We start from the raw sequence: 11,513 nt of genomic DNA on the forward strand, positions 1-11,513 counted from the left end.
CGACGATACGGGGCGTCCTTTTCTTTCTCATTAACCGTTGATAAGCTGCCATCTTTTCTCCCCGTAGTGACTTGAATACAKTTGAGATTGTTCAGTAGACGCACTACAGGAGTAAAGTGGTGACAGACGATCAATAGAGATCTAATGATTAAGACATCAGGCTCTGTGGAGAGTTGGTGTGTGTGTGTGTGAGAGAGAGAGAGAGCCATATGTGGGTCCACAGCAGATTCGTCACCTGCTGTTCTAATCTCCCTTGGCTCACGCTTCTGCTGTCATACAGTAAGCACTGTTTTCTTTAACACCTCTCATTCATACCTGTACATGTTTCAGTTTCCCTGGTGCTCTTTCCTGCCACAAACCTTTCAGTCTCTGCTGCCCACCGTACAGTCGGATCAATCCACCTTCAGATGTGGGCCCGAGGCTGGGGAAAAGAGCAGCCTCTCTCCTCGGGCCAGGCCAGTGACTGTTTTCTGGCGTGATCGATGGAGAGCAGGGATCAACAGCAGCAGACTTTACTGAGCCTGAGCTGAAAGTCCACTTGGCAGAGACACAAACACATCACCTCATTAAACTCAAAACTCCCCTCGCTGCCATTACGCAGCCGAGCCGAGCCGCGGCTGCTCGCTGATGAAGATCTCCAGACCACTGATGTAGGAAGGCTCTAATTGCTGCATGGTAATGTGGCGCCTCTGCATCCCCGCTGCTTCCGCAGTGAKCCAATGGGCGCAGTATTGTGCTCGGTGTAAGAAGGCTTTGACTTATGCCTGCTAAAACTGCCATATTGATTCAGTCATTACTGAAGCGGCATCCGATCGGCTCGTCGGCACAGAGCGATGGTGTTTTGCTGTTTGCTGCTCCCTTACATTCGTCTCTCACTGTCACTCTCGGAGAATTGTGTGAATGGATTTGGCGACCACAAGCGATGACTCCTCAGTCAGCCTCTTCACTTCCATTTCCCCTCACCCTCCCACGTCCTCTCACACACTCCGTAACCTCAGATTGCCGTCTTTTCCTGTCCGGCCTCTTCTCCTCCGCCTTCCTGTCTTTTCTTCTCAAGTGTTCTGTTTGGCTGTAATGACCCCTCTGTTTTTCTCTCTCGGCAGGTACCACCAGGCAGCCGAAGGAGGGGGAGGTGCCTGGGGTGGACTACAATTTCGTGAGCGTGGAGCGTTTTATGGAACTGGAGCAAAGTGGAGCCCTGTTAGAGAGCGGAACCTATGAAGGTGAGACGTGGGAGCCTCTGCAAGACGAGCGCAGGTGCTTGGGGAGCAGTAAACTGGGAGCTCGGAGCTATTTTGAAGCATATTCTGTGAATATCTTTACTTGATTAATCAGACGTGTCGGGTGATAAACAAACGTGAAGCCTCGGCTCTAACACAAAGCCGGCATTAAAGCTTCCTCTCATGGCTGTTGAGTGCAGAATATTTCCGTGTGTGTCGGCTGAACTAATGCCAGCTTCACGTCACGTCAYGTCTGCGCATCCCTGCTTTGCTACACTGTCAGGGTTACATCTACAGATGGAGGATTTGCTGGTTCATTTCCCCAGAAGAAATGTTAAAAGCGGCTGAGCTCGCTCACAGTTTGTGTGTGAATGTGTGCATGTGAAGGGGGCTACAGGCATGTGTGTGTGTGTGTTCATGTGTGTGCTTCTTTCTTTCTTGCACACATTACATTTGTGTGTCTACAGAGTATGTTTCCCCTGAACACAGAGCTTAGTTATGCCCGTTGGGAGAAGCTGCCTCTTTCTAAGTGGTTGCACTGGAGGTGCTGCAACTCGTTTTCTGACTCGCATTAAATTAAGAACGAGAAGACAAGAGAAGGGAAGATTTGAGGTAAGAACGGAAAGGTGTTAGGTTTGGATGACATGCTAAAGTAAAATTGAGCTGATGACTTCTGATKTTTTTGTGTTTGCACAAAAATTTTAGAAACGTTTAGAAAATTTGAGGTAAATTTTGCTGTTTTTCTTTCTGCCCATGTCTGCTCACGACTGCAAGCTAACCTTGCACAGACTGATTTTATCATCACTTCTCCTGACCAGTGTCCATTCCTTGGGGAATAGGATGGATTATTTACAGCACACTTACACACAAAGCACAGAGTGAGAGACTGACTTCATTTCTGTGTTGCCGCCGGTTAAATCCAGCTGGAAGAGCCAACATCGTCCTGCACTGACGAGCTGTTAGAGAGCTGAGTTCACTGGATCTGAGCTCCACAATGAGATAATTATGATGAAGAAAATAGTGACAAAATGTTGGAAACTCATCTTCTTCAATGTTTGTTTCAACCTGAGCGTTACCACCACCCACAGGCCGGTGCAGCAGAACCAATATCATCATCCCACCGTTCACGACTGTCACAGCCGGCGTAGGGTGCATTTGTCGGCCGTGTATGCCACTGCCCCCTACTGCTGTCCCAATTCATAGGCACCTACTCATGCAGCCGACAAAACCCWAAAAACGTAGGCTGCTTCTGAGTATCCTACATGGCTGACAATATACCAGGATTGATTGTGCCGTCARCAAACTAAACAGAAAAATGAAGATGGCTGACCTTTTTTTTTTTTTACTGTGGAGTTTGGAAATTTWTCACAGACCGAAGAATTTGTTTTTAAATGTAAGCTTACCAACTTAGTTGATGAAATTTGTGCTGYGTTGAGATGTTGAATCAAATGCAATGACAAGCACTGATGCTGGAGCTAAACCCAAATTATTATTATTATTTTTTTGTTACATGTAACGTTTTAATAATACAGAATTTTGTGAAGTTATACCGTGAAAAGACAACTGAAGGCACGTGATGTAAAATGTATCACTGTGGTAATGATGCAGCTCATGGTCACACAAACAWACAGCATCTGTAGACTTGACCTTCTCATTTCACAGCCGCTGAGGTTTAATCTCTAAGATGTAGGTTTAATATGTTTTTTTATATTTGAAATGACAAAAAGTGTCACTTGATCATTAGATTGTAAGGTTATTATATCTCTGATCAAAAAATTCTCATCTTTTTTAAGATAACAGTATTGCTAGTGTTGTTTGTGTTACGTATGTCAGTGAGTCACAGCTGATGGTGGATATAAGTGTAGAAAAACTGAGAAGCCTCCAGGCACGTCAGGCAGTCAGGTTGTTGCTCTGAAACTGGCGTGATGCTTAAAGGTCTCAATCATCTCTTGATGTGCTTTACTTTCCCTGAAGCATCTCGTCTGGTTAGCTTGAAGCTCTCGCTGGTCGGGAGTCCCGCTGCTCCTGCAGCGTCATACTTGAGTCTCTGTTTGMTTCTACGCACATCTGCATTTTTTGACAGGACGTGTTGAATTTATTTTGAGAGCAGCAGGATAAATGTGCTAACTGAGGAAACTAAAAGTGATTTTACAAGTTGTATCTCTGGAAACACTCACGAWATCAGGAGGATCAATATGTAGCTTAAAAAGGCCAGGAGTCTGATATGTTTAGTTTAGCTTGACCAAATACGACTTAATCCGTGGTTTGAGGTGATGGGTGACGTTTACGGGAACAAAAAACACAAAGCAGAGACGTTTGTGTGATGCTGGACTGAGTCCACGCTAGAGGAAACCTGGTAACTCCTCTGGGARTTACCGGCCTCTTGTACCCTCTATCCAGGACCAATCCTCGTGTGAACCTCAGTGTTCAGGACCGAGTCTTTTATCTCAAACTCTCAAGTAAAACATTTGACCTCTTTAAGACCTGAACTCCTTTTTAWAAGGATTACAAATGGGATTACAGAACAAAACACTTTGTCTCACAACTTCCTTGTCAACAAACATGAGAGCAGATTTTGTGCAGGCTTAGATTAAAAAAATAAATAAAAGCCTATAGTATGAAGCAATAAATTGCACATGAATTAAAATAAATATAAATACTGGGACAGAAAGTAGTCCAATAAAAACGATTAGACTGTTTTGTTCTCTGAGGAATCGAGACATTTATGTTGCAGAAACCTGAATGTTCAACACTTCTTGGTCTTTTAATGACCTTTCAATTGAAAAAATGCATTTGGATGAAAAGTAAAAGGTGATTCAAACCAAGAGAAGCATTATTTTTATTATGTTCAGCTGTTAAAGCTCATAGATTAGTGTTTAATGAACTCTAGCATGCAGAGAAATCACTTTTCTCACAGTTGTTGGACATTTCTATTGTCCACTTTTTTAATTTGAGTAAGTAAAGTTACCTTTGTTGGGCTTTTTATTAAAAAAAGTCAACAGGTGCTTAACAAAAGCAGTTACATAAACCCACACACAAACTGTAAGCAGCTTTTTAACAGTTTGATGCAACATCAGACACATTGTTGCAACTTTAGACAAAAAAATTGAGAAAGTAGCAAAAGGCTTTTTTAATATTTTAGTGATATATATATATATATATATATATATATATATATATATATAAAAATCTCTAACACATTAAAGGTGATCTCTGCTGTTTAGGATCTTAATTATATCTGATGGAACCCACCTCACGCTCTGTGTGTCTGTGGTCCCTTCTCCCAACGGTGCAATAATCCCTCTCTGAGCATGCTGCGCCGGTTCTGTCCAAAGCAACAGTTAAAGAAAAGTGAGATTAATTAAGAGGAGCAGACAGCTGGTCAGGGCTTCCAGAGTCAGCAAACTAGTGAGTCAGAAAATTTACCTCTGCAGCAAAMGTTGGGTTTAACTCAGAGCTGCTTTGGAAAATAACTCGTATAATTGTACGCATTCAATAAATTCCAAYTCTGTGTCTGTTCTGTTACCAGAATATCTAATGTTTTTCTCTAAAATCCTTTAATTAAATACATCTTTAATTAAAAATACAAAGCAAAAGACCAAAATTAGGTAAAACTCTCGATGAAGGTTTGAAACCTGGAAATTTGCGTTGTCATTTTGTGCACATCTCAGTTTGTATCTGTTTCTAATATATTGCAGAAGAATTTGAGGGCTCGAGTGAATCATGATTGAAAGATAAAGAATCTGATTTTCAGCTCCTGCATATAAAAGCTTTTTCTTTTCTGATTCACAAACAAAACAAGGAAACAGAAGCGAACTGATGATTCTGATTTCCACGTGGGGCGGATGGATTTTGTTCTCCTTCAGCTTTATGTAAGGGAATATTTCCTTTTGTCKTTTTTGTTTGATTGCTTAGTGACTCAGATGTGTGTGTTTGATGAAACATGCCTGGATTCAGGTTGATGTTTTCAACTAATCCTAGTTTCTTCCTGAAACACGAGCCAGCAGGTTTGGCGGTATTGATTGGACTTCCTGTATTAAAAATGATTGGTTACCAGACAGCAGTTCAGCCTAGTTATCTGCTCTCTGCTCTGTCTAGACAGCTCATTCTTCACAATTTGAAAGGCAATAATCTCGTCAAAGCCACGAGCCATTCAGGCCTGCGAGGCCTCTAACGCCTGTGTGTCCGCTCTCTGCCCTCAGATAACTTCTACGGCACGCCAAAACCTCCAGCGGAGCCGTCCCCGGCAGCCCCTCCTCTGAATGTGAGTGAGGCCCTGCTGCCCGGAGCCCGGCCCAGCGCCCAGGGCAAGAGAAAGAGGAACCAGTCGGTCAGCAACATGGAGCAGCGCGCCAGCATGGAGCCCCCCGAGGAGGAGGAGGAGGAGAGCCCCGTCGTCAACGGCAATGGGGTGGCTATCACGCCAGGTACCGTCAGAGCTAAAGAGGGCAGAGTCAATTTACGGCTCCCGGGGCCTCGTTTTTCATCGTCTCGCCGCCGAGAGTGGGCTCATTTCCACCAGAGAGGTTTTCCATCATCATCTTGTGTCGGCGAGAGGCAAGCCAGGCTGGAAGTTCTGGATCTGTTGTGGCTTTGATTGAATCAAACCAGAGGAACGAGCCTTTATTTTTCCTTGTTCGGTCAAATAGAAGAAATCAAGTTTCTTCTTTTCTAAAGTCCTTTTCTGTGTGCAGCTCTAGAAAACAAACTGCACCCTGAGCGTTTTTTCTTTTTTACAAATGTTAACAGAGCCTGCTTACATGGGTGTGAACTACAAAGGTTAACCTTATGTAACAACTGAACAAGGGCACCTTAATGTGTCCATTTTTAGTCYCTGGCTGGAGTGTCATGAAGACTTTTGCTCTCATCTTCCTGTTCTCTCATTTCTCCATCTCTCTTGTTGTCTTTCTGCCACTGGCTTTTGTCCTTGTTACTAATAATACACCAACACTCCTCTCTCCCTCCCCTCCTCCCTCTTGCCATCCTCACCCTTCTGACCTCCTGTTTTTTTATTTCGTCATTATATCTTTGTGTCTTTGCTGGCCTCTTGTCTGTCTCCTCCTTTTCCGTGTGTCTGTTGTTGAAGCACGTCGTGTTTTTATTAGTTTCCTGTCAGAAGTTTCCAAATGTTACCAATTAGTTTTAATCTTAAAACACTGCAGACAAGCTTTTAATTAAAATTTAGAGTAAACATCTACAACTGACTAATTTTCACAGTCAACCAAATTCAAGATGGCCGCCACACCCAATTGACCTTCTGCAACACAAAATTGACTCATTCAGTAAATTTTGCAAATATTGAGCTGATATTTACTGGGATAGTAGCTGAGACTCATCCCAACACATAAGCTTAATGGTAACTGATTGAACTAGATGTTTATTTAAAACTTTATTAAATGTTTTTGGCAAAATGTCTCATTAGCCTGAAGTGATGATTGTACGTCCATCTGTAACTGATTAACCCAATTCAAGATGGCCTGGCTTTAGCCAACGCAGTAATGGCTCCAACTCTTCAGCTGAAATCTGATGTGGTAGTAGCTGAGGGTCATTTGTAAACATACTTGGACTGCTTGAAAATTCTGTGATATTGTATTGAGCATAATGCTGTTTTTCACATTTAACTAAGCTGACTAACACCGTTTTCTCCAACATAATGAACTCAGTTTAAAACTCTGACATTAAATGTTGTGGATGATACTCATCCCGTTAAAAATAGTTTTAATTTGAAACGATTTTCGACCTCGGTCACTCTTCCTCTGCCTCAGACGCCACCAGATTTTTTTCTTCTTCATCTTTCTGACTCAGTCTCTGACCCCTGTAGTTTCTGTCTTCTCCTGCTTCTCAGTTTCTGACATCTCCATGTTGTTTTCTGCTCGTGCTGATTGTTCTTAGACTCCATCCTACCCCCCCTCTCCCTCCGTCTCCTGGGGGTTCATAGCTCTGCAGCGGCTCGACTCTGACTCATCATGCATGCCGTGTGTGATGTGCGTTCAGGTCTGCATGTGAGAGTAACTCTGCCTGCATTTGTTTGTGTGCTTTTCCTGGTCCGCAGAGTTGAGTGAACACGAGGACAAGAGCACAGACGCCTCTGGGGAGGTTGCGGTTGAAGGGTCCATCCAGGCCGCAGCATCGTCTGAGCCCGCTACAGAAGGGGAGGAGGCCCCCAAATCTCCCTCCAAATCGCCCTCCAAGGCCCCAGATGTAGACGAGGAGGAGCTGGGTCCTCTGCCGGACAACTGGGAGATGGCGTACACCGAGAAGGGAGAAGTTTATTTTATAGAGTACGGGATAAATCTGTTTTGTCTCCCAAAGAAAGTGTCTTTGTTCACACGTACAGAATGTAGTTTGAGACATAAAACATCTTCTGAAGCTGTTGTTTTGTAACTTTATGGATTCTCATAAACAGCAAATCTTAAAAACCCCTGAGCATGTAAATTATCCAACAACATAAACTTAACTATCAAAATAAAATCAGTGAGTGGAAGATACTCCTTAAAAAGGTGAAAGAATTGTTAAAAACAGGATATAAGTGTCAAAATTGTACTCAAAGCATTGAAATCTGTTAATTGTTGCCTCCATCCAGATCTTAACTCCTTTTTAAAGGACAGTTCAGTTCATTAATTTACTTTTTAAATCTGGTTTGTGTTCAGTGTTTCTGAGTAAAATCTGCTTTACCTGCATCAGTCAGAGCGATCTCAGTTTGGAGAATCARGAAGTTCTCATGGAGGAGTCCAGCTAAAAGCTATTCATACTCAGAATTTAATCAAAGCCCTAAAACGAAAACAGTTCAACCAAGTGCTCGATTATAAACTTTAAACTGTATCACTTTTCCATCAAACTGTGACTGATGCTGCGTTCCAGTAGTCCTGGGAAGTGGTAATTTCCCTGTTCCCATAGGTAAATTTAAACTGGAATGCCCCCTCCAGTGRTAATATTCCACTCGTAAAGTGGAAGAAATGCGACTGCCCCAGTTTCAATTTCAAGATGGTGGCTACTCTGTAACTTTTACTGTTAATTATCTTTCTTAATTTTTTGTGCATGTTTAATCACTCGCACAAGTAGTGTGTTTTCTGYGCAATACTGTCCGTATTAAAATCAGTGTTTATTTGAATAACCTCTGTAGTGGAGCTCTTTTCTTGTCGTTTATATTGTAGCTAGGTTAGAGGCAGCAATACAATCACCTGTTGGCTAACTGGAATACAGTTTCATATGGTTTGTTGGGAAATGACGACACTACCATTTACCAGTTCTGGGAATACGATGTAAATKAAACRCAGCATTATATTAAAATMTGTGGTGAACTGGAGAAAAGACGTTTTTCTGTGAGAATGCAGGGTGAATGTTGATGACCRCTACAACCTGCTGAAGAAGCTAAAACTGAGTTGTTAAAACTAAAAGAAGCAGAAATCATATCAAAGCATATCAAAAGGCTTTTTAGAAGCTAAAAGTGTCTAAAGCTAAACATAGAAAAAGCTAGCATGAAGCTAAAATTAAGAGTACAGTAGTTACACAATGCCGTAAAGAATATGCTATTAATATAGTGAAGACAAGTTATAAAAGCACTGTTAAGGAAACAGTTAAAAACCTTTTAACCTAAACTGTTTTAAAAGTTAAAAATGTAAGTAGAAACTGCTGTTAACTCGACTCCATCTGAATTTCTTCTGACTCCTGCTACAGCTGAGATACTGACTACTCATAGGTGCTCCACACAACCCCACTTAAAAAAAACTTGAACTTCCTCCTTAAACTTGTTCTGCTGAAACAAGAGAGCCATTGAATTATAAATAAAYTAGTCATTTAGTTTATACATTCATATATAATAATCATCTTTACAGTATGTGTTCGTCCAAAAAAGGCTTTTTTAAATTCTGTCTTCATTGTAGACTTCTTCAGTGTTAGACAAATTATTCATAAGCTGTATAAAACCTTATAGACAGGGCCTTTAGCAGCAGACTCTATATGTGAGACTATAGAGAAATAAGTAATTAAAACAAATTAAGCATTTATGAACTGCTGCAGTTTTTACCATGGAGCAAGTAGCTGTTATACATTCRGTTTGTTCTAATTTAAAATAAAATATCTAGTGTGAGTTAATAATGTTTAAAATCAAAGCCCACTTTAAAATCATGGTTTATGTATGATTGTGTGTAAACTTTATTATAGCTGTAGCTGTTTTTGAACATTTGATTTTACAGCTAATCGGACAGGATATTCTCACACAAACACAMAATTGTAAACCTTTATTTGTGTTGKTGTGTCCTGCAGAAGCCACTCTCCTCTCACCCTTACTAATTAGCAACTGGAGACCAATTAGAGGATTAACAAGCATTCAGTTTACCTCAGAAATCCACCGCACTCATGCAGAAACACACGTGTTGCTGTTTATTTATTTATTTTTTTTGCACTTTCTATCAGTCTCTCTCTCTCTGACCTCTATTTGCACTTTTCCTCCTCCTCCCTCCATCCACACCTCTGCTTCTCCTCCAGTCACAACACCAAAACTACATCGTGGCTCGATCCGCGGCTCGCAAAGAAGGCCAAACCGCCGGAGGAGTGCAGGGAAGACGGTGAGTCTGAACGGCCCTGTTTGTTTTTTCTTTTTCCTAAAAGCTTCGATTTGTGTTGATCCGAGTCAAAGCCATCTCTGGGCATTTGTAGGAGTGTGTGTTGTCTCTTTAGTTCCTGCTGTTTCTGCACCTGTTGTCTGTACCGAGCGCACCGCTCGAGCCTTTCCCTTCCTCCAGGAAAAGATCACACAGAAAAATAACCAGCTGTTTGATAATCTCACACTTCTCCAAAGACTTTAATTCATTCACACGGAGAGGAGGGGGTTTGAAAAATCAAGACGGAACAAACAGGCAGTTCTTTTGTTTTTGTTATCAAGAATCGCATCACAAAAATAAAAAAAATGAACCCTTTCTTTAGTTCCCATTTCTGTTGAGACCATAATAATGACCTATATTCACCACAGTTTCATAAATGAGGTCAAAACAAGAGTCAATTCAAATGTTTTCAGTCARAATATTTAACCATATAAGATAAAAAAAAGTGATGTGAACAACTGTTTAACAAGTAATCTCTCTCAAACATTGTTTGATTTATTTATTCAAAGGATTTATTTATTCACAGGATTTATTTACTCAAAGGATTCCCATTTGTCCCCAGCATGGCACAGACTAATCTTCCTGGGGTCAGTGCCAGCAAAACAGTGAAAAAATAAAAACAATCATTTCAACATCAAATCTCAAATAAAAAAGCAGAAAACACGACTGCAAATTATGACTACATAATACAAAATAAAAAAAACAGTCACTCCATTGTAATCATAATTCATCATTCAGTTCACCAACACTGATGCTTTAAAAAAAAACTAAAAACAGGAAATATGTGACCCMACATCAGGATAAAGTCAGACTTGGTCAAACTAAACTAAGCTTTTTTTTTTYGATTTCTGACTTTTTAAGCTACATTTTGATCTGATCATTTTCAGCTCCACGATCGAAGCATRAATGAATCCCACCACCAATCATCTGCTCCATTAGACCAGACCAAAGGAGACAAATAAAGAGGCCTTATAAATCAGTAATCAAAATGGAACATTTTAACTTTCAGCAGCTTTGACACATTTCAGTTCACAAGAATTTCTAGTACGAAACAATGATCATGTACCGTAAAATGTTCTTTGGAATCAATAACGTTGTATTATTTTTCATTCACACCTCTGTTATCGACTTTAAACCCATCCAGTAACATGATGTAAGTTCATATGTCTATTTAAATTGTGAAAAGTTTCCTTTCTTTATGTGTCTCTGTTTCTAATCCTGCTGTACTTGTATTTTCTTATCATCTTTTTATTTAAGTCATGTCTAAAAGATGCCGGACCTCGCCTCCTTTAGGTTTTACATATCCCACTATGGTTTTAAATATAGAGTAAAAATAGCTTTTATTTTCATAAACGTTGTTGTTTTGTGATGTTTGTTTCATAGTTTGGTTCAGTGGAAAAAGCTGCTGAGTTTCTTTTAACTTTAAGGTAAAACTTGCAGCGGTCCTGTGCAGATATGAGGAAGAGTGTTGTTCCGGTGTGACCAGGTCCATCCCAGTAAAGGTGTCACCGCCTGCGATCGGCCAATTAGTTTGTGATGGGATTCAGCAAAGATCTGAATCAATATCTGCTTTCCTTCTCCTGGTTTTCCATCTCTTCAATCCTCTCCTCTCATCCTCCTTCATCTCAACTTTCAGTCTCCAGTTTATTCCCCCCCCCCCTCTCTCTCTCTCTGAAAACGCTGTTTTTCT

The 11,513-nt window shown here is 40.9% G+C and overlaps 1 protein-coding gene across 1 annotated transcript in view; it reads left to right on the forward strand.

Annotated features, from left to right (window-relative positions):
- LOC106520279 (membrane-associated guanylate kinase, WW and PDZ domain-containing protein 2) overlaps nt 1-11,513 on the forward strand; it is a gene marked incomplete in the record, with an annotated part of 91,877 nt that overhangs the window by 46,341 nt on the left and 34,023 nt on the right. Inside the window, 4 exon segments of the mRNA XM_014012256.1 lie at nt 1,104-1,223; nt 5,423-5,647; nt 7,273-7,501; nt 9,708-9,787. Of these exon segments, the coding sequence (XP_013867710.1) occupies nt 1,104-1,223; nt 5,423-5,647; nt 7,273-7,501; nt 9,708-9,787 (654 nt within the window).

This window comes from Austrofundulus limnaeus, unplaced genomic scaffold, assembly GCF_001266775.1.
Source record: "Austrofundulus limnaeus strain Quisiro unplaced genomic scaffold, Austrofundulus_limnaeus-1.0 Scaffold90, whole genome shotgun sequence".
Taxonomy (NCBI): Eukaryota; Metazoa; Chordata; class Actinopteri; order Cyprinodontiformes; family Rivulidae; genus Austrofundulus; species Austrofundulus limnaeus.